Source organism: Bos mutus, chromosome 6, assembly GCF_027580195.1.
Source record: "Bos mutus isolate GX-2022 chromosome 6, NWIPB_WYAK_1.1, whole genome shotgun sequence".
Lineage (NCBI taxonomy): Eukaryota > Metazoa > Chordata > Mammalia > Artiodactyla > Bovidae > Bos > Bos mutus.
Window position 1 is genome coordinate 40,107,492 of NC_091622.1, and position 26,609 is coordinate 40,134,100.

Genomic DNA, 26,609 nt, shown 5'->3' on the forward strand with positions numbered 1-26,609 from the left:
TCTTCAAAAATTCACAGCCTCAAGATCAGTTCTCTATATTTCTATACTAACAGATTTGCTTAAGTTTGGAAACGTGGGTATGCTCTGGATAGTTTATTGATCATATTATGAAGGGCAGTTAACTATTGCTAATTGATAGAACAAATTTCAGGGTAGTAAACACAAGTAAGAAAGCATCAGATTATTGTTAAAAGGAACCTTTAAGAAGAATTAGCTCTTTTATAAAAAAAAAAAAGAAGAAGAAACTCTCTGTTCATAAGTAATTCTTTACTTACTGATGGAAATAAATTCATTTATTATTATCACTACTGATAAGGATACTGACTATCCAGATTGGGGACTGGGCATCTGCTCGTGTTAATGTGCTCTGGTGCCTGGGATTATAACAATGAGCAAACCATGGAACAAATAGGACTGGCCTGGTTCACTGAAAGAAGAGGAAACAAATACTTTTCTTTCAGGTCCAATTCAATTAACCTGTCCTGGAATGGCTCCCATAATCCCATCAGCTGTATCCACCATCTAATACATTCCATCCATCTCCCTGCAAGGTCTGTGAGAGGAGAGAGGATTGTATTCTTTATATGAATAAGAACAAATGAGAAATGTACAATTTTTAAGGAATTGCACAGAATTTTTTAAATTGGATAATGAAAAACATTCAGGTCTGTTTATCTTAATCTTTCTCAAACATTCCACTTACACTCATACTTCCTATTGATTCCAGAGTTCATCCTCTCTGTTTCCCATTGGAATAGTCATCATTTGGCAGACAAGATTATCAGGATATCTGAGTTAACAGGGTAGCCTATCAAGTCCAGCCCGCAAGGGCATACGTGAGGCTGGGATCTCAGAACACGAATCTGCTACCAGTGTTCCTTACTCTCTCTTCTTTCTTATATTATCCCTTATGCCATCCGGGTCTCCTTCTCCTTAACATGTATAAAGTATTTTCCTCTGAAAAGCAATCAAATAAGTGGTGTCTTTCACATTTTTCAACAGCCATTGAGTATCTAATTTGTGGCAGATAATTTGCAGATAATGACAATGAAGAGATACAAAACTATAAATAAAGCTATCCATCCCTTACCCTCAAATAGTGTAACTTTAGGAAGTGAAATATCAATTTATTTCCAGTAGGTTGCTTTTTTTTGATACCTTTCTTTGCTGTGCCAATTCATGTAGAGTAGAATTAGTAGCATTTTTCCAGGTTTTTCTTGATTGAAGGAAGAGCTCACAATGCAAGTATTTGAAGAATGACGTGTTTGACCTTCCAGAACTCTGTGGCTTGGGGATGCTGTCAGGAATTCAACCAGACTTCCTCCTTTGTTATAAGTGTATTTGAAAATGTCATAACAGATTAAATTTAACACTAGAATTCTGGTTCAGTTATCCAGATTGTGGTCATAAGTAACCCTTCCATTTTTATTAATATCAATGATCCTTTCATATTAAAAAGAAACTAGCTTGGTAGAGTTTATCAATAGGAATAAGAACAGGCTGCAGCGGAATCCTTCCACTCCCTTCATACATCCATGATCCCCCAAATGGACCCTGAGATTATTTCTGTTTCAGAGAAGAAAGAAACTAATCTGCTTATATTAGCAAAAACTAGTGAGAGTTAAGCGTTCCAACAGTGTCATATGCCTCTATCTAAAATCATTTGTTATGTTTGTAAATATGGCCAACCTGAACATACAGTGCTAACGTTTGGAAAAATATAAATGAGATACTTACTAATTAAAACCCACACTTTCTTATTGCTCAATTAGTGAAAAAAATGAATAATCAACAAAGTTGAATTGGAACATTCCTGGAACCCTGATCTAGGGACAACCTCTTCTCTGTTAAGCAGGCTTTGATAACTGAGTAAGCTTCTGCAAGATATGCTGTTGCCTAAATTTCTTGGTAGATGGAAAGCAACTAATTGTCAATCCAACAACTCTTCAAAAATGTCTTCTTTTCTAAATGGCACAGTTTACCTTGCCAAGAGAAGTCTCTTTAAGGATAATAGTCAATTTTGCATCTGTATGGTATATTTTTCAATAATAAATAAAATAATAAGTTATTCAGCCTGTTTGTAGGGCATGATGCTGTCCATCACCAGTCACTAAATGAAACTTAAGGGAAACTTAAGCATCTATCTTATGTCTCTATTTTTTTCCAGATTTTAACTCCTCCAGAGTAAGGACTTTGTCATGCACATCCTTTTATTTGCTGAGTCTAGTTCAAAATAGTTTCTCCCCAATGTATTATTATGAAAATTGTTAAACTAAAGTTAAGTTTGAATTTTGGTCAAGTTTAACAGCGCCACTCCAGAATACATGTAAAATACTTCTATATGTTGTTAATTTCCTCTTACACTATTCTTACTAGTTTCAGGAAAAAATTAATATTCTCTCTCATGGATTATATGATATCTTCATTATTCATTGATTTGACAAAGAATCACCACAGTTAAGAATTTTCAACTGTGCCATAAGTTAAACCAGTATATTTTAAGAAAAAGCATGTTTTAGAAATGTGTCTTTAGAAAATGTAAGTTGTTTTTAGTGACAAGGCTCAACTCAGGTGTCATCCATCTACCATAAGCTTTGATGACTTTGATGTAATTTAATAAAACACTTTCAAGATTATTATTTTCTAATTAATGATAATAGAGATGTTGGTAGTTGTTTTTCATTGCAACTGTTATTCAAAGTTCAAGCCAGTCTCCAGATTTATTGTTAAATAGATGAAACAGAAATTAAACTCACTTTTCTCCCCATACCCATAAGACAGTAGTTTATGATTCTCTTGCTATTATCACCTTTAATACCCTAAGAGGAGGAGAATCTTCATCACTGTTTGGGTGGCCTGTCCTGCAATCCTCACCATTTAATGCCAATGCCTCTTGGAGAGAGGGCCAAGGACTGATTGGTCCAAGTCAACCAAGACTCAGTGCTTCTCAGAGAGGCATCCAACTCTGGCAGTGAATGGAGAGCTAAACCATACTGATAGGCTCTTTTCAAACCTTGACTCTTGAAGTGCAAAGGTCATGGTTTGGGGCCACTTCCTCTCCTTGTTCATTGCTTATTACAGACTCTGTTGGGGAAGCTTAAAGAGTATTTCAGACATGGGAGAGAACAGTTACACGGAATGAAATAAAAAAGGAAAGAGGCAGAAGGGAGGAAGGGAAGGAAGGGAGGGAAGGAAAGATGGAAGGAGAAAAAGAGTGAGAGAAGAAAAGAAATAGTTGCATAAGTTGAAAGTTTTATTCCCCACCATGCTGCTGCTGCTGCTAAGTCGCCTCAGTCGTGTCTGACTCTGTGCGACCCCATAGACAATGGCCCATCAGGCTCCCCTGTCCCTGGGATTCTCCAGGCAAGAACACTGGAGCGGGTTGCCATTTCCTTCTCCAATGCGTGAAAGTGAAAAGTGAAAGTGAAGTCGCTCAGTCGTGTCCGACTCTTAGCGACCCCATGGACTGCAGCCTACCAAGCTCCTCCATCCATGGGATTTTCCAGGCAAGAGTACTGGAGTGGGATGCCATTGCCTTCTCCGATTCCCCACTATAAACACCCAATAATTTAGAATTTACCAGCTATTTTGGTTTACTAGTGCTACTATAACAAACTGTCACAAACTGGGTGATTTAAATTATAGGAATTTAATGTCTCACAGTTATGCAGGTTAGAAGTCCAAACTCAAGGTATCAGTGGCATTAGAGCCTTTTGGGAGAAGGACCTGTTGCAGACATCTCTGCTCGGCCTGTCAATGGCCATCTTCCCTCTCTGTCTATTGTATGGGCTGCCCTCTGTGCTGGGTTTCTTGTCCTATAGGAACATCATGGGCTTCCCCAGTGGCTCAGGGGTGATCCCTGGGTTGGGAAGATCCCCTGGAGGAGGGCATGGCAACCCATTGCAGTATTCTTGTCTGGAGAATCCCATGCAGAGAGTAGCCTAGTGGGCTACAGTCCCAAGGATTGCAAAGAGTCGGACACAACAGCATAGGCACCTGTAGGAACATCAGCCATACCGGATTAGGGCCCACCTGCAGAACTCATTTTAACCTGATTACTTCTGTAAAAACCCTATCTCCAAATAAGATCCCATTCTGGGGTACTGAGGGGCTGCACATATTTTTGAGGGGGAACTAGAGGGGGAACAAATTCAATCCATGACACTTCATCACTATATTTCAAACTCTTGATTTTTGCCCCAGAAAACCTGATCTTTTCAGTGTTCTCTGTGTCACTGAAAGGTAGTTCCAGTCTTCATACCAGTCTTCTAGAAATCTAGAAGTTCCAGACAGCTTCCTCTCTCCCCTATGCCCACCCAATCCAACACCAGTTCCCATCTCTTTTGTTTCCCAATGTCTCTCCAGACTGTCTGCATCTCCGCTACAATCACCTGAGTACCAACTGTGTCGTCCCTCACCATTTGTGTCTGTCTCCGTGCAATCCATCCTCCACTAGAGCCAGAATGTTCTTTCCAAGATACAGATGTCAGCTGGCCATCCTCCATCATAAACCCTTCAATGGCACTCACTGCTCATTAAGTAAAGACATTCTGCCTTGTGGCCCCTGCTACCCTCTGTGACCTTCTCTGCCACTGTGCTCTCCCAGCTCACTCCCAGTGTCTCAGAGTTCATGTTTTCCATGTCACCTCCTGCATAGAACCTCTGCCAGTGCTCTTTATCCCCTCTTCACCTGCAATCCAAGCCCTACTTCTTCAGGAAAAAAAAAAAAAAAAACCTCCCTTACAGTCAGTTGCCCTTCTAGAGCAAACCAGAGCACATATTAGCCTTCATCACTCAGGTTATTTTATAGTTACTTGTATAGAAATTATTGGATCAATATCTTTCTCCTCCTCCTCTCATGTATGAGCTCCATGAGAACAGGGATATAATTTTTTGTTATTCACCATCTTACTCCTCGCATTAACACCAGTCTTCTTATATAGTATGTACTCAAAATATATGGTGATATTAAAAATCTGGAAGTTGGCTACCAGAATCATTCGTTAAAAAAAAATGCAGAGGCAGATCTCACCGTAGATATCAGGCAAGAAGTTTGTGGAAGAGTTCTAAAACTATTTCAGTGAGTGTGGTAACAAGATATGCAAATAAAAAGATGACATAAGACACCAGAAGTACAAATGAAGATGAAGGAAGGGCCACATGTGTTTAAGAAGTAGGAAACTTTAAAATTAGGTCCATGGATCTAAACTGAAGCAGGACACAAGGCCCGCTCCAGGCACTGTTTCCCATAGGAACCATCAAGTTCGTTGAGATTTCTGCCTCGTTGCAGTAATATGCACAGTATTGGTACCTCAGTGGAACTAAGGTACATGCCGACACTATTCTTACCACTGATGCAGTAATGTTGTTTGGTTCAGCTAAGGCATGATGCTTCCTTTGCTGACTTGCTATCTGCCTTATCCATCTCCTTAGAAGCACTTTGCCTTTAAAAAATATAGCCACAGTTGTTGACCTTGCACAACTTCAATTCCAGAACCTCATTTTACTCATAAAGAACTGGGGCCCAGAACAATAAAATAGTTCACTTTTCTGCAACCAGTCCATTGTTTTATATCAAATAAGTCACAGAAGATTATTCCAGGCAGTGACTCAGTAACCCCCATGTCATTTCACCCAAGAAATAATTTTTTCTCCCCAGGATCTCTTTATGCTGGTTCACTCTTTACTCCAAACAGAGCATTAACTCTGATGATCCAGCTTTTACTGCTCCACCCACAAGGTGACCGTAGCATTTGTCACCCAAATCAGGGCATGTGTATGTGAGTGCATGGGGACACTATTGAAAATCACCTTGGGACAGCAGGTATAAAGCAGGACTGTCTGGAGCAAGCCAGGATATACAGTCATATTACTGCTACATCAGATTCTTCAGAAAGACCACATTGACAGATGCTCAGTAAGCAGTGAACTGCATCTTCTTCTGGACTCTGAGGATAACTTGTAGGAGAGGGCATCACTCCTACCTTACTGTGTCAACAGCTCTCATTAATATAATTGTAGAGTTTAGTCATTTCAAACTTCACTGTCTGCCATACTTAACTGACAGGCACAATCAGGAAGACGTGATCTAAAATCTAGATGTCACTTTCTTACCAAAAAAAAAAAAAAACCCTCTGTTTAGGACATGTGCTGTTCTCTCTTCACAATTTTCAGTTGATCATTCACTAACTTCTGTTGTCTTGAGAAGGTAATGGTACATTCCCTGGTCGACTCCTCTGTTTCTTCTCTACAACACAGGCAACCAGACAACACATACGCAGAGCTTTACCTTCTCATCAACAGAAAACACTGAAAGCTAGAAGCACAAAGAAGATTAATTTGCTCATCTGATCAAAAGTGAAATCAGAAATGCCAGGCAATGACTGGGTTCCATGCTATTGTTTTGTCATTGGAGAGTTTTAAGGGCTCAAGATGAACTCAAATAAATAGGATTTACTGGGATTTTGTGGAGTTGGTTGGAGCCAAATTATGAATCCAACGTTTGCCTAGACTCTGTCTCTTGAGGGATTTATGAGCACTGAAATTTAACCTGTGCCCAACCACATTGCCCTTAACCACTTCAATGGCCTGACTTACCTTTCCCCCAATGCCATGTCAGAGATGTAAAGACCTGCTTATAAGTTAATAGATTACAGCTCACCCTTCCATCCATTCTGTCACCTCACACACTTCATCATTTCATGAGAGGAGGGAGCCCTTGATGATATGATATCAAGAAGGCCTTGGATCATCAAAAAAAAAAAAAAAAAGAAGAAAAGAAACAAATTCAGTTAACTTTCCTTTCCTTTATTCCCCCCCCCCAATTTTTCCACTAACTCAGTACTAGCTCTGACTATACATACCTCAAAAAGAAAAAGTACATAATATTCTCTTAATACTGTGAGGTTTGGGAGAAATAGTTCAGTAGTATTAATAATTAAAAGCATATGAGTGCATTAGAGTCTTTTGTTTCCATTCTTCTCAGAAATCTAACACAGTGTTCAAATGTCCAGTTTTCCTTTTACAGTTTAGGACTAGGTAAACCTCCCTGCATTTGTCTATGGAGCTTGCTTCATTTCCCATTTTATATTAAGCGTCTATATCTTACCACTGTGAGATGTTATTTGAAAGCTGACTTCCCCCAAATACAGCAGAACACAATGTAATTTGAAGAAATTCAAGAAACAGTTCAATGAAAGCACTTATTTTTAATATTTAAAAAGTGTTTAAGTGATGTTTAAAGGAAAGAACATAAGCTAATTGTTGTTAATGATGAGTGGCTAATCATTAAGTAGAAATTAAAGAGAAAAAATATCTAAAGGTGGAACTCAAAGAAGTTGAATATAGGTCAACAAGATAGAGTTCTTTCCTTAAAAGGCATGAATGTTTCTTTCAACAAATATTATTTTATTATGTCATTATCCCATACCCTAGAGAGATATAAAGACAAATATTGAAAACATGCTGCTCTCAGTGATCTTCCAATCAAAGAAAAGAAGTGAGATAAACACTAATGAATACCCAGTGCATCCAAAGCAGTACAACACTACAAGCTTACCTTATACGGTTGTCATGAACATTAAGCAACTACATATTTATGCAGTGTTAATTAAAGCAGTCTGATACACAGCATGCATGCATGCTCAGTCATGTCCAACTCTTTTTGACCCCGTGGACTGTAGCCCACCATGCTTCTCTGTCCATGGAATTTTCTAGGCAAGAATACTGGAGTGGATTGCCATTTTCCTTCTCCAGGGAATCTTCCCAGTCCAGGAATTGAACTCACGTCTCTTGCATCTCCTGCACTGGCAAGCTCTTTACCACTCTTTACCACTGAGCCACCTGGGAAGCTCCTCCCTGATACACAGCAGTAAGCACTGTTATACATGTTTATTAAGTCAATAAATAAATACACAAAATACATGTGCCTTAAGAGAATCACAAGCAAATATGATATAAAAAATTATTGAAACAAATTGATGTATAATACCATCCTTAATAACATGTAACAGATGGTTGAAAAGATCCAGGAAGATTTCATAAAGAATAGGTTATATAATGGATGAGAAAATTGACAGCAGAACTTATTAAAGTTACTAAGGCAAAAGGAAGCCCCATTAACCCAGGCATAGAGTTGAGATAAATTCATAAAATGGTGAATAGACATAGGTGACAAGAATATAGGGTGGAAGATTGGGCTTTAAAAGTGAGTCAGGCAGTAATGGGAAACAGATAATGCTTTGTATTATTTGTTAGTATTATCATATTTGGTGATACTTAAATGAAGATAAGTCCTTTGGGAGTAACCAGCCAGTTTTACCAGAGTCAAATGTGCAGCTATGTGATGGTCACAATGATCTATCATATACAACTTTAGCAATTAGCATTGCTGTTCTGATGGCTAAAGTAATTAGTATAGTTATTAGTATTGATTAATGTACTGCTATGGATTCTTATGGGCTTCCCAAGTGGCTCATTTGTTAGAATCCACCTGCCAATACAGGAGATGTTGGTTCAGTCCCTGGGTCTGAAAGATCCCCTGGAGAAGGGAATGGATACCCACTCTAGTAATCTTGCCTGGAGAATCCCATGGACAGAGGAGACTGGCAGGCTACAGTCCATGAGGTCACAAAAGAGTCGGACATGATTGAGTGACTAAACAACAACAGCATGCTATTCTTTTAAGATAGATTCCTTATCAAATCATGAAATCTTGATATTGAGGTAGCTTTCACATTTAAGCTGGCATGCTTAGTCTTAAAGCTGTTGTTTAGTTAACAGTTTCTTAGACTGATCTCCTTTCTCACTCCTTTCCACCTTAAGTTTATGGAGAAATACTTAACAGAGAATTAAGGGTTGACTCCTGTTTTCTTCTCTTAGAAATGAAGTTCTTTCTCTATGTTCTGTCTCCAGCTCAGACTTTCTCTACTGGTAGACTGGGAGCTGATTGAGAGCAGAGTCCCTTGCATCCATCCTTGTAAGCCCCAGCATCTAGTCCAGTATCATCTAGTAAATCCTTATGAACTGTGGTTTAGAATGTCTTAATTGGATTGGATTGGATTATATTAGATCACAATGAATAAGAAGTAAAGCATTTCCTCTTATCATTTTTCAAATAACATTATTTGCGTATAAAGTGAAGCATACATAGAATAATATTTAAACTGCCTTAGATATAGACTACTGTAAAGAGTCTGTATCCAACTGGATAGATTTAATTTGAAAACTGACAGCAGTTTCATCACAGTAGCTTGATAGATTACAATGAATACATTCCATCAAGCTGTATCATTTAAAGTAATACTAGTTGAAAGTAAAAAGCTTTAAATAAACCTTGTTTAAAAATAGCTCATCATGTATATGTTGATAAAAATTCTTTGTATCACAGATTCAAAGACACAGAAAGTCTTCTTATAAAAGAAATATATGAGACTTTTAGTGCAATTAGTTCTCTTTAAGAGACAGGGAAAAAACTAATTATATACCACATTGATGTAATTCCAAACTGAGTACATGTATATACTTAAACCATGGGAAAAGATCCTTGAAGTGTAAATGATATACCAAATTTAGTTGTTAGGCAACTATTTCTACCATTTGGCTAAGTATACCTTAGAAGAACAGTCTGTAACAAAGAGATTTGCTTCAGACTCCTGATTTTTTAACCAACGCTGCTTTAAATCTACACACTTTGAACACATAAAAGTTCTAATTGTTTCTTGGAAATGAACAACAGCTGCCTATAGATGTATCGCTTTATTCCTTTATTTACTGCATATAAAATCATTTAAAGGTAAGGTAGAAAAGGAAAGAACTTTTAAATCTTATATCTTTCCCGACAACTTAAAAATCTCACACAATAATCAGGAAAGTGTTCTCACTGAAAATCATATTTGGTCTAATGTGTCTGAAAATAATATATGATTGTATTATTTGTATATGAAGAAATCTCTTTAGAGATAATCAGACATGCAATTCAGCACAGAGAGTCTAGAATCGACATGGTTATGCTTGTAGTTCTTATTTATGGATGACAATTATTCTTTATAAACTAGTTGATGGAAAGAAGCATACATTCTCTATCTTGATTGATTCTCCTTTTGCTGTTTTCTTTCTGTCGTGATGGATGTAGCTGAGGTGTATTCTGTTGAGCTGTTCCAATAAGTCATAAAAAGGAAACAGTCTTTTTTTTTTCTGGGCTTATAAGACCTTGGAGACCCTGAAGATTTGAGAATTATTTTTTTTTCAAACATAAAACAACAGAATGAGCCAGATATAAAAGGATACCTACCAAATGATTCTATTTACATCAAGCTCAAAAACAGGCACAAATAATCTATGGTCAGGGTAGTGGTTACTTATCCTTGGAGTCAAGCCTCTGGTAAATGATGATGGTAAATGCTGTGTTTTCAGATATGGATGCTGGTTATATGAATGGGTTCAGTCTGTGACCATTTGTTAGCTACTCATTTATCTTTTGAATATATATTATACCTCAATAAAAAGTCCAAATGAAAAAGAATGAATAAAAATGAAAAGCATCCATATTCCCTTTTCCTCCAGTGTACTACATTCTAAAGGGGCTCCTCCTACTCACAGTTTGCAGTAGTTGCGTTGTCCCAAGTCATAGAAGTATTTAGCAGCAGAACCAGCATTTTGGATCTTCTGCTTCCATGCCTTGTGATTTTTTTATTTTTGCCAATCACAAGCTATGCTTACCTCTCAGACCCATGACACAGCCTGCTGGCAGAAAAGCTTTTAACTTTTCTCTATGACCTAATGCCATTTGCCCTGTTAACAGGAGAGTTGTGTGAGGAGAAACTGGACTTCTGTGCCCAGGACTTGAACCCCTGCCAGCATGACTCCAAGTGCATCCTGACGCCAAAGGGATACAAGTAAGTCTGAGGTTGCATTGAAGCTCATGATTGGGGGAGGAGGGCCTTTCTTCTTTTATTTATTTAGGTATTTATTATTTATTTGGCTACACCAGGTCTTAGTTGCGGCATGCATGATCTTTGATCTTTGTTGCAGAATGTGGGATCTAGGTCCCTGACCAGGGATTGAACCTGGGCTCTCTGCATTGATAACTCCGAGTCTTAGCCACTGGGCCACCAGGGAAGTCCCAAGGATGGCCTTTGTTTAAGGAACCCTCTTCTTTCAGGGTCTAGCTTCACACCTTTGCTCAGGATTTATAGGGCATTTTCCCCAGGGTTATTGGCATTCTTATAAGTGTTTATATGACCTTTTTTTAGTACACCAAAGAGTTTCCTTTTGTTCTGTGACTTTTCAAGGGAAATTTTGTATGAAATAAAAGGGCCTTTGAATGTGTGTGTCTGTGTTTAATCACTCAGTCATGTTGGACTCTTTGCAACCCCATGGACTGTAGCCCACCAGGCTCCTCTGTCCATGGAATTTTTCATGCAAGAATACTGGAGTGGGTTGCCATTTCCTATTCCAGGGGATCTTCCCAACCCAGGGACTGAACACACATCTCTTAAGTCTCCTGCAATGGTAGGTGAATTCTTTACCACTGGGCCATCTGGGAAGCCCAAAGTAGCCTTTACTTCAGTTCAGTTCAGTCGCTCAGTCGTGTCTGACTCTTTGCGACCCTATGGACTAGAGCACGCCAGGCCTCCCTATCCATCACTGGAGTTTACTCAAACTCATGCCCACTGAGTCAGTGATGCCACCCAACCATCTCATCCTCTGTCGTCCCCTTCTCCTGCCTTCAAACTTTCCCAGCATCAGGGTCTTTTCAAATGAGTCAGCTGTTCGCATCAGGTGGCCAAAGTATTGGAGTTTCAGCTTCAAGCATCAGTCCTTCCAATGAATATTCAGGACTGAGTTCCTTTAGGATGGACTGGTCGGATCTCCTTGCAGCCCAAGGGACTCTTCAAGAGTCTTCTCCAACACCACAGTTCAAAAGCATCAATTTTTTGGTGCTCAGCTTTCTTTATAGTTCAATTCTCACATCCATCCAAAATAGCCTTTGGCTGTGTTTAATTAAATTCATTTGAGACCCAATAGTGAAAGTCGCCCAGCTGTGCCCAATTCTTTGCAACCCAATGGACTACACAGTCCATGGAATTCTCCAGACCAGAATATTGAAGTGGGTAGCTGTTCCCTTCTCCAGGGAATCTTCCCAACCCAAGGATCAAACCCAGGTCTCCCACATTGCAGGCAGATTCTTTACCAGCTGAGCCACCAGAGAATCCCAAATAAATTCATAATATCTACTAGATGCGTTGTTACCTGAATGGAAGTCATGTTTGGTAAAATAAGAAGTTTAAATTAATGTAACTGAGTATGTTTTGGTCTGCAATAATACTTTAACTACCCAAATGGAGGAAGGCAGAGTGACCTATGTCCCAGGTCGCCTTGGTACAGTCCGTTTATGTCTGTTGTCTCTAATTAATATTTAGTTAATTAGTGTTGACACTAATTAATATTTAGTGTCTCCTTCACTCATGTGCATGTTTTGTGGGATGATAAAGCATCCAGTCATGCCAGCTAGCAATCTTCCTGAAATATATTTGGTATCAAATGAAATTATTCCTTTGCCACAATTCCGTAATATTTTTGTTTGTTTGTTTTTTGGGTGTATTTTTTTTTTCATTTTCCCCTAAACTTATTTATTTTTAATTGAAGGAAAATTGTGCTGGTCTCTGCCATGCATGACCATGAGTCAGCCACAGGTATACATGTGTCCCCTCCCTGTTGAACCTCCCTCCCACCTCCTACCCTTTTCCAGCCTTCTAGGATGTTATAGAGCCCTGGTTTGAGCTCCCTGAGTCATACAGCAAACTCCCATTGGTTATCTATTTTACACATGGAAGCATGTACACTGTCATGTGTAGAATTCTGTAATATTTTAAGGGTCTATCAACAGCAATTTCTTTTTAGACAGGCAGTAGTTTAGAAATCATCCTGTAGGTATCCTTTATTTTAAACATGAGGAAACCATGACCCAGAGAGGTCCATGTCTGTCCAGAGGTCTCAGTGTTACTCAGTGGTACAGCTGGAGCTGCATTTTATACTTCCCAGTTGGGTGATTTTCTACTACAGGTTACCTCTGAGAAGTTTTACACTTTATCACCACGGCAGGTTGTTTGTTACAGAAGGTAAACTGGATTCTCAGAAATGATACTGTAGGCTCAGGTTGAGTTGTGCCTACAGGAGACAACTAGCAAATAGCAATACTTGTTCTTTATTTTTTAATTTTTTTATTTTAATTGGAGGCTAATTACTTTGCAACATTGTAGTGGTTTTGCCATACATTTACATGAATCAGCCATGGGTGTACATGTGTTCCCATCCTGAACCCCCCTCCCACCTCCCTCCCCATCCCATCCCTCTGGGTCATCCCAGTGCACTTGTTTCTTTCTTTTTTTTTTTTTAATTTTATTTTATTTTTAAACTTTACATAATTGTATTAGTTTTGCCAAATATCAAAATGAATCCACCACAGGTATACATGTGTTCCCATCCTGAGCCCCCTCCTCCTCCCCTCCCCCATACCATCCCTCTGGGTCGTCCCAGTGCTCTAGCCCCAAGCATCCAGTATCGTGCATCGAACCTGGACTGGCATCTCATTTCATACATGATATTTTACATGTTTCAATGCCACTTGTTTCTTTACCCAGTATTTATTGAGCATCTGCCATGGGTCAGGGCATGTGCTAATATTGTCATCTTTTGGTTTTATGGAGCTTTATGGCTATTTACTCTCTCATACTCAAGCTTAGTTGCCATAAGATTCAGAGAATTAAAAATTACTCAGATCAGGAACAGTTTTATAAGAATAGGTGGATTAGAGCTGGGACTAACATATTAATAATTGTCAACAGATTATTGAATATTCCAAGTTGAATGGGAGATGGGGTTGTATCACCTGACCCCTACTGCCTTTCGAAGATCAATCTGAATAAAATATTTATTCTCGTTTCATTTAGAGAATATTTCAATTCAATTTGGTTTAAAATTCATTATTTTAGAATATACAGTTGCAGCACCTGTTCATTTTATTTGATGCTTTTTTTAAAGAAAATATATTTGATTCTACTTTTCATTATATTTTACTTTCCAACCGTATGTGGTAAAAACAAAAGTCTTATTGAAATCTTTATTTTATACAAAATCCTGCATTGCATTTTGTTCTTCCAAATACATAGGTATATTATTTTAGCTCTTACTGTCTTTGATCTCCCCGTAATGAATTTGGCAAATTGAACTTCCATCATTTACATAACAAATATTATCATTTCTTAGAGAAATTAATCAGTAGAGCAGATGGTTTTCCGGAAGGACTTATCTGCTGGACAGGTTTCACAAAGCTTTGTGAATTGTAATTACAAGATAAACTGTTAGTCAAACTTAATGGAAACCATTCAAAAATAAGTTCATCTTCAAAAAGACTAACCCTTAGTTTAGTATCTTCAATTACTATCAATTACATTGCATGCTCCTTATAGTGCATTTTACTGGATTATACATTAACTGATTTGGGAATGCATTGTTTTCAGCAGTAATTGTGAGTTTGTATGTAGTTTAGCAGGAAACAGGATAAATCATAGTGTTTGCTATTACTCCCATATTATAAATAATTGCACATTGTGGGAAAGGAAGTTGCAAAAATGTAAGTGAACTTAGAAACCAAAATTATATGAAGCTGCTAAAGAAAATTTCTACCAACAAATATTGTTTGGAAAAATTGTCCTGTTCCTTGAACTACATTTTCTTATTACTAAGCTAATAGAGCTGGGTTTAGTTCTCTTGCTTTATTCTATACCTCATAAATCTCCTAAATTGCTTTGAGATATTTTTAGACTATGATATGCCTTAAGTAGAATTTTCAAGCATACATCTTACTTAGTCAGCTTTGGGGCTTCTAAACGATATATTTTATAGTCTTTGCTTTCTTCCTTGTTCCTTGTCAGATAATAGAGTTCAGAGAATGTGATACATTTTATTGATAATACAAACTTTAAGGAACTCATAATTAAATATTTTCTTCCTGTTTTGAAACTCTGCCTGAGAAGTCAAAGAAAGGCCAAAATGTTGGTCATGATGTGACTCTAAGTTCTAATGGGCTTGAAAAATAGTCTCTGTCGAGAAAAGAATATAAAATAGCTCTTAGACAGCCTCTTTGGTGCATATGTGGTTCTCTTATCTTTTACTTTGATTTCTCTTCTCAGATAAATAATTCAGAGTGTTTCAAAGCATTTCTTCTTCTTTTAATGCTCTGTACTTGAGCAGCTCTGCTCACATTAACATTGATGGAAGCCCTTTTCTCAGGCCTTGTCCATCTAGTTGAGAATGTCTATGACCATTTAGAATCCATTTAACTTCAGGCTTGTTTACTTTGCTTTGTTATGATTTAGCACTAAAACCACTGGCTCTAGAGCCAGCACGCTTATGCAGTGAGCTAATTTGATTTCTTAATTCATACATGCAAGACTGTCTGTGGTGCCCTTAGACAGTATATACTCTCATTTATTTTAATTCATCAGTTCTCCAGTAACTCCTAAATCCTGATTTTGCATTTTCAGGCAAAACCTTTGGCATTCAATAATATTCACATTCACTAGAGTGTTTTTAACTATCCTCATTCACTTACATCTTAATGGCTTTGAAGTAGAAAAGTAAATAATTAGTACAGTCTAAACCATGAAGATTTTTTTAGAATTATAAAGACTTACCTAGAATTATTTTTTAAAACCTATCATTTATTGATCATTCATTATATATAAAATGCTATGCAAATTATTTTGTAGATAATGTTTTTATTTAAACTTTTAACAAACACCTGTGAGATGGAAATTACTATATATGTGTTATAGATGGGAGGAAGACATAGATTAAGCAATGTAGTCAAGATTACATACACTTCACAATGAAACCAAAATATGAACACAGCTCTGCCTATTTGCAAAGTCCAAATACTATTAGGCTAAAATAATTTCCTGGTTGTTGTTTTTTTTTTAAGTCAGTAAACCCTTTCTTAAACTCCAAACAGAGATACTCATGGAAGCCAATGTGTAAAACTAATGAATCACAGCAGTAAAGTGTTGTTGGGTGGCGGAGTTCAGAGGGAAGCTGCCAGAAGCCCCCTCCCTATTTATGGCTATATCTGTAGGAGCTCCAATAGCTTCACAAAGCATAGTTTAATAATCGCTGCACGTGCCATATTGCTTTTCTCTGAGCACCTTTAAAGTACTGTGTCTTGGTGTCATAGATAGAATTCCAATGGTCAGCACTGATGAAAAAGTTTTTAAAGGGAACACCGAGTAACTAATTTAACAGCATAGGACTATGGTTAGAAATTCAGGCTTTCTTATCAGATTGCTTGGGTTCAGTTCCTGACTGTGGCACACAAGTTGGATGTCCTTGGGCAAGGCACTTAATCAGTTTGTGCCTTGTTTCCTCACTTGTAGCAAGGAGTCATGGTATCACCAATGTCACATGACTGTGGAGAGAATTCAGTGAATCCACATATGAAAAAGTGACTAGAACAGGGCTTGAAGCAATATGCTCAAAGAACTTCAGCTGTATTATCCCTGGTTCTTCACCAGCTGTGCAGCCACACATCCCTCTGCCCCACACCACCAAAGTGAACAGTCTGAAAAGCTGTCTAGGGTTGGGTCCCAGGAATTTAGTATCACCTTCCCTGCTCTACCCAGTTAGGTCAGCCCCCATTCTGGCCTAACAGGAGTCTGGATTCATGGTGAATTAGAGAATATCTAATGCTATTATGTTTGCTTTTCATAAAATTATATTTTACTCTAATGCATCCAGTCTCTATTGGAAAATTAAAAATTTTAATTATTCTTAAAAATTTACTTAAGATTCTTAATAAGTTTTACAACACAACACTTTTATCATGTCAGTACTCAGATGAATTAGCTGGAAATAGAGGATACCATAGCCAAATAGAGTGAGGGAAGAAGAGAGGAAGGGAGGGGAAGAGGAAAGAATGAACCCCGGTGCAATTAGCCTAATCTTATTTGGATTGTGGAGGCATACTGTCATCTGAGAGGGGAAATTGCTGTTCCTCTGAGAGATCACAGTGAGAAAGCATGGAAAGCTTTGCAGATCAGTACTGTTTTCCAGGCATCTGTTAATGTTTAGGCTTTATGAGCCTGTTCTAAATATGTTCTTTCAAAGGCAGTACCAGTTTCCTAGAGGAAATGCAACTGTTGTGCTCATTTTGGCTCACTTAGGTTTAAAACTGTTTACCTGCTTGTTCAAACAGATGTGACTGCACTCCAGGATACATAGGCGAACATTGTGACATTGACTTCGATGACTGCCAAGATAACAAGTGTAAGAACGGAGCCCACTGCACCGATGCAGTGAACGGTTACACATGCACCTGTCCTGAAGGCTACAGGTAAAAGTGCAAGTGAATATTTGTATTTAAAGTATTATAGGACTCAGTTCATATTGGCAATTAAGTAACATCTAATCAATGTATTTTTTTCTGTTCATTCTTCAGTGGCTTGTTTTGTGAATTTTCTCCACCTATGGTTCTCCCTCGTACCAGCCCCTGTGATAATTTTGATTGTCAGAATGGAGCTCAATGCATCATCAGGATCAATGAGCCAATATGCCAGTGTTTGCCTGGCTACCAGGGAGAAAAGTGTGAAAAACTGGTCAGTGTGAATTTTGTAAACAAAGAGTCTTATCTTCAGATCCCTTCCGCCAAGGTCCGGCCTCAAACAAACATCACTCTTCAGGTAAGGTTCCCCCACTACCAAGAGCTGATCTCATCTGAAATCAGCTCAGATTCCAAGCATAAATGTGCATGGCGGTTTCTGAGTGATGTTATTTCTTAAACGGACAGTTACATACTGCATAACACAATGACAGATAATGCTACTTGTGGGAAAAGTTCCTGTTAGTCTCTCTAATATTTCTTTCTGTCAAACCTAAATGGACACCAGGTATTTGTATTCGCTACTTGATCACATAAAATACACACACACACACACACACTCACACACACACACACACTCACACACTCACACTGAGAAAGAGAGCAGCAAAATATCTTTGCTTTGTGCTTAGGTAATGGCTTACCATGTGGCACTAGTGGGAAAGAACCCTCCTGCCAATGCTGGGTATGTAAGAGATGTGGGTTCGATCCCTGGGTGGGGAGGATCCCCTGGAGGAGGGAATGACGACCCCTCCATTATTCTTGCCTGACAATCCCATGGACAGAGAAGTCCGGCAGGCTATAGTCCACAGGGTCGGGAAGAGTCAGACACAGCTGAAGTGACTTAGCATGCAGACATGCACAATGCCACTTGATTCATTTATTTCTGTGGCTCTGCAGTTCAGGTTTTATACACTGCGAGGGTGGGCGGAGTGGGGAGCTTTCCTTAGGAAATATGCAGCTGACAAGAGTACAAATGAGACAGAAAACACCTTGACAGAATATTCAGCCAAGTGTCATTTAGCTTCCACTTGAATTTACAAATTCAAATTTTAAGTCTTTCCACCAAGTCACCATTTACCTTTGAGCAAGTCATTCAGACCCCTATAGACAAGGTTAGGCTAGATTGCTGCTGCTGCTAAGTCACTTCAGTCGTGTCCAACTCTGTGCGACCCCATAGACAGCAGCCCACCAGGCTCCCCCGTCCCTGGGATTCTCCAGGCAAGAACACTGGAGTGGGCTGCCATTTCCTTCTCCAATGCATGAAAGTGAAAAGGGAAAGTGAAGTCTCTCAGTCGTGTCCGACCCTCAGCGACCCCATGGACTGCAGCCTTCCAGGCTCCTCCATCCATGGAATTTTCCAGGCAAGAGTACTGGAGTGGGGTGCCATTGCTTCTCCGTAGGCTAGATTAGGGGTCATAAATTTACATAGGGCAGATTGCGGCTGCATGTTTGTTTTATCTGTTCAGCAAGATATTTCAATATATTTTGAATTCAAATGTGTTTAGCCAAATTCCTATGACCGCATTCCTTATTTGTTTTACCCTGGCACTCTAGCAAGGGGGCAAGGCATATTGAGAAGTCACGAGGAATGGGACCCCGGAAGGCAGGCTGATGTTCTTTAAAAAGCCTGCCTCCCTAATTTCCAGCCATTTTCCACCCAAGTTGTTATGAGAAGTACCCAGTGGTGTTTGGGCTTAAGTCCTAACTTTTCCTGGTCCTTGAAAACCCTGAGAAAATCAGAAAGCAGAATAAATACAAAGATTTCCCCCAATCATTGCATAATTTAACATGCAACATGAAAATCCATTGTGCTCAATACAGTTGCATTTCACATATGCCATAAAAAAAAAAAAAATCCATAACAGGAGCAAAAAGAGCAGATAAGTGAAAATCTCCCACAAAGGAAATTCTAAGCACATTCAGTAATGTTAAGAGTTTCTTTTTCTTTTTTTTTTTTTCTTTTGGGACTGGCTTCCTTTTTTAAATTTATTTATTTTTTAATTGAAGCATATTAAGTGTTTCTTATTATTCTTTTTAACAGAAAAGAAATGTGATCATTTTATTCCTGATTAGATTTTATCATTGTTGGCTGAGACAATACAGCTTAATATATAAGAGGGGAAACTTGATTCACATTAGGCACTGTGAACTTGATATGGAAAATATATTTCAATTTTAATTTTCTGAAGTATAAGTTGTGTAATGTCCTTATTTTTGCATATGTCATTGGACATGAGTCTTTAATCTTTAACATTGCTAATATGCATGGAAAGAGAGTAAATATGTGTTTATGAATGTAGAAAAACATTTTGAAGGTCTTTATGAAGTTATTTATAACAAAGTAATCCAGGAACAGGTCATCTTTCAAGTAATCATTTCAGTGTATATTAGTATTTTCTCAGAGCCGTAAAGAAGAAATAAACTAGACTAAAAGCTCTTCACTAGGAAGTCTTGTTTCTTCTTAATGAAGTGTGTATGAACAACTGTTCATCCTACTAATGTCAAGGCTACTTCCCACCAGATCGCCACAGATGAAGACAGTGGAATCCTCCTGTATAAGGGTGATAAAGACCATATTGCTGTAGAACTCTACCGAGGACGTGTTCGTGCCAGCTATGACACCGGCTCCCACCCGGCTTCTGCCATTTACAGGTGAGGATCTCTCAGTTACTGGGTGAAAACAGTTGCTTAATGCAGAACTGCTTCTCTTCTATTATTGTGTTATGGGGAGGGAAGGAACAATTTGACTACAGCAGACTTTGTAAGCATATTAGAGGCCTGGCAATAACAGATAGCATACTCAAGCTGGATAATTGAGGAAGGATTTATTAGATGACTATTTACAAAGATTATTTGGGACAGTGGAGTGATCTGAAGTTAGTAACTCGGAATATTGCTCCTGCCCATGGGCTTGAAGGAAAGAGGGGAGACAGCAGTTATGGAAGTCAATGCTAAGAAAAGGAATTGTGGAGAGGACTGCCTGACAGAAAGAAGCAGCTCCACCTTCAATGGAGGAATGCTGTCAAGCCTCAGGGAAGGAATCAGGGTTTTAAATACTCGATTTCCCAACAACCTCCTGCTCATGCTTCTCTCTGGCCAATCAGATGCCAGAAAACATCAGACCACCCACTGATCTCGGTAATGTAGCTCACACGTGAGCCTCTCAGGGCTCAGTGCAGGGAGAAGATGGATGGAGAGTAGTTCTAGAGAAAGAAATGCAGGATACCCAGCACAGGGAAAAATTTAAAGTTACTATTCATGCAATCTGTATTTATTGAACACTTGATGTGTGCAAGGCACAGTTCTAAGCTTTCAGCAACAAAGTTCCTGCCCTTAAGAAGCTTACACATAAGAAGCCAATGGACACCTCCAAGATGTATAATCGTATCATTCATTTTGGAAGTTTCTAATAACATAATGAATTGATGATATACTGAATGCGGTAATAATATACTGATATGTGGATGAGGGAGGATACACTGCTCAAAGTACGCTTTTTGCATAACCTTCAGAGCCCCTCCTTTGGGTCTCAACACCAGTCATTTGGCAGACAAGTTACCTAGTTATCGAATTTATTTCTTCACATGTATAAATAACTGCCACCATTTAGAGCAGGGTCACAAATTCAGAGGCAGTCAGTTTTTCCAGGTGATAACTTAAATGAACTGAGTGGGCTAATTGCAAGCAAATGATATGTGCTCTCATTCTTTTATTCTTGAAAAGATTCTAACTTTTTAGAGAAGCATTTCTGGGTTACAAATAGCCTTGGTGTTGGCACCATAATAGGAATGGTTGTAAGCAGAGTGAACTAAAAGCAAATCTTTGTCAAAACAGGACTAGACCTCTTCTACTCAGGTCTCCCTGAATGCTGCCATGTGAAAATGTGGACCCAGGTTTTGGCAGAACTTCTGATTTTTCAAGAAAAAAATTGACACTTTAAATATAAAGTTTTCCTTCCTTAAATATGATTCACATTTTTTAAATGCCATTTGTGGCAAACAAAACACATTTGTAAACCAAACACACTGGGCACCAAGTTTGTGGGCATTGACTGAGACAAAAAATGGAGATGCTGTTCTCTGTGTTACTGACATCATGCTTATATATTTTCCATGTGCTTCACATGTTATTTAATCTTTCACAATGGTTCTGGGAAATTAGATGCCAATTGTAGCCATGAATGGAATTCAATAAGTCCTTTTCGTGGTAAGCTAATCCGCTTGGGAATATTTAGAGCCTGGAAACAAACATAATTATTGGTTTCCAAGTAGATTACAATAGTTACTTCATCTCTAAATGGTGGTGAATTAGTGCCAATATTTTCAATGCTGCTAGATCTTAAATTTTATAGCCTCAATTTGTTTCAGCTCCTAAAAAGATTTCAGAATATTGATTTTATGGTTCATTTTTGGTGTTTTGTATGTCTTATTTTATGCAATGAAACAGCATCGAACTCTCAGAAACTATAGTAAAAGTTCTTGGAGTTGGCTTATTAAAGCTAGTGTTCACATAAAATATACTTAAAATGCTTCTAGATGAGTTGTAAAAACCCAAGCGATTATATCCAAATGAGGACTTACTCTAAAGAGCTTATTATGAGTTTATGTTCATTACTATTTTTGCTTAACAATAGAGTATACCTTGTAACATCTATAAAAAAAGAATAGTATCATATCACACACTTTTTGTTATGAACCAGAAGTAGAGGTTTCTGCTTGAAGATCATCTAATAGAGACATCTGTTATGAGGGCCAGGGAAAACATAACATTTGTTTATTTCTTGCTCTTAAGTTTATGTCAAAACAATCAACAAAGGTTATTGCATTATTTTTAAGTAAAAGAAAAGAAGCAACAGTCACCAAGAATTTGAATAGAGAGATCATACATAGATTGATTTATTGATTTATTTATATAGATAATGTACATATATATATATGAATATAGTAGTATTCCAAATAAGTTGGAAAAAGTTCCTGTGACATAGACACTATTAACAACATTAAATTATTTCAATACCTTAGGAGAATCTAGTCTTTGACGAGTAATAATCATAGTGTGAGAGTTGGACTATAAAGAAAGCTGAGCGCCTAAGAATTGATGCTTTTGAACTGTGGTGTTGGAGAAGACTCTTGAGAGTCCCTTGGACTGCAAGGAGATCCAACCAGTCCATTCTGAAGGAGATCAGCCCTGGGATTTCTTTGGAAGGAATGATGCTAAAGCTGAAACTCCAGTACTTTGGCCACCTCATGCGAAGAGTTGACTCATTGGAAAAGACTCTGATTCTGGGAGGGATTGGGGGCAGGAGGAGAAGGGGACGACAGAGGATGAGATGGCTGGATGGCATCACCGACTCAATGGACATGAATTTGAGTAAGCTCCAGGAGCTGGTAATGGGCAGAGAAGCCTGGCGTGCTACAGTCCATGGGGTCACAAAGAGTTAGACATGACTGAGCGACTGAACTGAACTGAACTAAATCATAGTGACTAAGACGTGTTCAGATCTAGGCTTGTTCAATTACTATATATAAACTGTAGCAAGGTATTTAATTTTTCTGTTCTTCAGAATTCATAATATTAATTTTTCTGTGCTTTAGAATTCATATCTGTAAGTAATAATATAGTACGTACCCCATAAAGTCTCTTTGAGGATTTGATTCTACACTTAGCTCTGTCCTCACTCTTACCTTACTTTATCTTCATTATCATCTCCCTTCTAACAATAGAGGAAAATCTTTCTGGTGTCTATTCCTGGAGTGCAGCAAGAGTTAAAAGTGCATCCTCTATCCTCAGATATTAACTCTAGAAGTATATCATGTTTTTTATTTCTGTGAAGGGCAATTTGGAAATAGCTTTCCCACTTCTGGGAATTTATCCCAAAGATATACCTAGACACATAGAAATGATGTATGCACAAGGTAATTCACTGTCGTGTTGGTTCTAAAAACAAAAGTTAGGAAACAACCCAAGTTTCTGTGGGCAGCCACACAATGGAATATACTATAAAAGGAAAAAGGAATAAGGGAGGGAAAGAGAGGATGAGAAAGTTCTCTATGTAGGATATTGAAAAATTTCCAAGGTCTGTTGCTCAGTTCAAAAGAAAAAAGTGTAGAGAGCTGTGTCAAAACAAAGTAAGGTAGAGAGGAGTGTCTTTGTGTTTTTATTTTCATGTACTTTCATAAAGAAAAAACTAGGGATAGAGAGGAAAGAATGTGATGGAGTCACAACTGGTGTATAAGTACAATTTGATATAAAATTCTGATTTTTGAACCATTTGAATATCATTACAACTCAAAACCAAGATTGAAGTAATGGAAAAGAACAGGTATTCTAAAGACAGTCTGCCTTGATTCAAGTCCCAGATTTGCTATTAACTGTGTGTCTTGGTCAAATTCTGGTCCTCACCTGATAAATGGAGATAATAAATCATAGTTTCATCTTTGTAGGACTGTAGTAAAAATTTTGTGATTTGATACATGTGAAGTATTTATAATGCATACCAAATAATAAGTGATGATAGCTGTTGGGATCATAAGTTCAGAATGTCCAGAACTAACTTCATTTCCTTTGCTTCACCCTGGTACATTCCTAATTTCATTGAGAGGCATCACCATCTTCTTGGTCATTGTAGGTGTAATGAATTATTCTTAATCTCTTTCTTTCTTTCACCTTCAACTTGAAATTTGTCCAAAGTCCTATTTCTGGTCCTACTAATTTTCTAACGTTTATTTAAATGCCTCTGTCCTTGCTCAGGCCTTCTAAGAATATGCACTCTGATAAAAAGTGCCACATCTCCATCATTACAGCAAAGCCCATCAATAATACTGTTGCCATCAGCTTTCACCTAAGGGGCTTAATAAATATTTTCTTTGGTTGAATTAAATTTTCAAATCTTGATGTGTTTCCACTTTATATAACTTTATTAAATATACATTATACAATGTTTTAAAAGGGAATGTTTTTACATATCCTTACCTCGGAGAATTTGAGTTCAGTTAATTGCATGATTTTATGTTATATGAAATATACCTTGGTAAGACTTTGTTTCCCAAATTATGCATTGTTTAATGTGCTCTTGGAGCATCACATATGGGAATAATTTTGTACACCAGGCACATTCAATTACCTAGTTAATTTTCTACATTAATGGGAATGGATTTTGTTTATTTTAGTAAGATGAAATCTGTTGAATTAGGGGAAATGGGCATCCATTAATATTATTTCTATTGTAGTGTATTTGGGGTTTAAAATTTTTGATCTTAGATGTCAATTATTGTCCCAAATGAATCGACATGAGAACCATTATTTCATGGAAATACGTTTAGAGGTAGTACTTGACAAGTTGTAAGTGTGTTTAAGAAAACCAGAATGTAGTACTGGTTTCTTTTCCAGTAGAACGAAAATGGTGTTCACTTCCTCACTGTATTTCTTACATGATTTCCGTAGACGTGTGTACTGTTAACAGGGCCTGCATGCGTGCACGGGTGTGTGGGGCAATTGTTTTCACATAGACTGCACCGCAGTCACCTGGAAGGTATGTTAAAATGCAGAGTACTGGGCTCCGCCCTCTAGTTTGTGATTCTGATCCCAGGTGAGCCTCAGTTTTCTTTTCGTTTGCATCTGACCAGGCACCACAACGTGAAAACCACTTGTGTGAAAGTAATACATCTGAGCTGAGCTCTGAGAGCTGATGGTGTGCATTGCTCCCCTTGTCCAGGTTTCAAGACTTCATAGTTGATGTCAGCCTTGTCGGGAATATTTTCCACCACAGTAATCACCAGATGCTACAATTCCAGACTCATTCTGTTTTTCAGAGAGCCAGTTATTAAATATTAGCCTGCACCCTGCTAAGAGAGCTGATCAGCAGCAACAAAGAGGCCGTAAGCAGCCCAACAAATGGGTAGATGTAGAATACGGCATGCATGCCTAATTGTTAGAATGCTTAGAGAATAGCATAAAGAGGGACTTATTAATAGTGCTATGAATGAATGAATGACAGCCCAAACTTGAAGCCAGCATCAGCAGGAGTCCCTCAAACAGGGACAGAGTAACACTATTTTCTCAAGTAGGCTGATAATCACTTGCCCTTCAAAAGACCTTCTTTTCATCTAGATAGGCAGAAACTTAAAAAAAAAAAAAGTTAATCACAACTGTCTGCTTCTTTCTTTAGATTCAAATTAATGTCATTTTCCAAACCAGACAGCTTCTTTGAAGACATAGTCATTACTATTTAAAAATTAGGAAATCAGATGTACACATTACAAAAACACAGGACCAGGCCATGCCTTCATCAGTTTCAGTATTCAGGGAACCTGCACAACGTCAGAGGACTTGCCTCTGCAGACTGTTAGGCTTGCTTAGCTACACAGCCTCTGGATTATGCAACATACAGGCTTACATTAAGACAAAAAGAATATCATTGGAAAGACAGACAGTAGATAGACTTTATATAGTCTTCTTTCCAAGGTAAATAACTCAGCAGTGTTTGACATGCTATATGGGAAGGCACCACTTTTTATCAGCTTTGTAACTTGGAACAATTTGCACTTCCATTTCATGGGGAGACTTCGAAGTAACTAACCTAAAGTGCCTAGTCTAGGCAAAGTAGGATAATTGGTAATGCTGAGGTTTATGGATACTCTTCATGTTCGGATACACTGATGCTGAAGAATAAGGACTCAGGTGCAAATACTGTTGTTTTACATGTGACTCCTACCTTACGTTCAAATGTAAAGTTTCTCTCTATTTTTAGAGCATTTTCATTTAAATTACATACATACAGTCCCCAACCTATGATGGTTCCACTTAATGATTTTTCAGCTTTATGATGGTGGAAAAGCAATATGCATTCAGTAGAAACCATACTTAAAGGTTTGAATTTTGATCTTTTCCTAGGCTAGCTATATGTGGTATGATACTCTCTTGTGATGCTGGACAGTAACAGCAAGCTAACCATGGGCTCCCAGTCAGCCACCAGTGTAAACAACCAAGATACTTACAACTATCCTACTCTGCTTTTCTACTTTCAATCCAATATTCAATAAATTATATGAGATAGTCAATACTTTATTATCAAATAGATTTTGTGTTAGATGATTTTGGCCAACTGTAAGCCAGTATAAGTGTTCTGAGCATGCTTAAGGCAGGCTAGGCTTATGATGTTCAGTAGATTAGG

The 26,609-nt window shown here is 38.0% G+C and overlaps 1 protein-coding gene across 2 annotated transcripts in view; it reads left to right on the forward strand.

Annotated features, from left to right (window-relative positions):
• SLIT2 (slit guidance ligand 2) overlaps positions 1 to 26,609 on the forward strand; it is a 405,234-nt gene that overhangs the window by 359,887 nt on the left and 18,738 nt on the right. For both annotated transcript variants that reach the window (XM_005897066.3, XM_070372188.1), the window contains 4 exons: positions 10,802 to 10,895; positions 17,252 to 17,389; positions 17,495 to 17,735; positions 19,959 to 20,089. In XM_005897066.3, the coding sequence (XP_005897128.2) occupies positions 10,802 to 10,895; positions 17,252 to 17,389; positions 17,495 to 17,735; positions 19,959 to 20,089 (604 nt within the window). The remainder of the gene's footprint in view (positions 1 to 10,801; positions 10,896 to 17,251; positions 17,390 to 17,494; positions 17,736 to 19,958; positions 20,090 to 26,609) is intronic.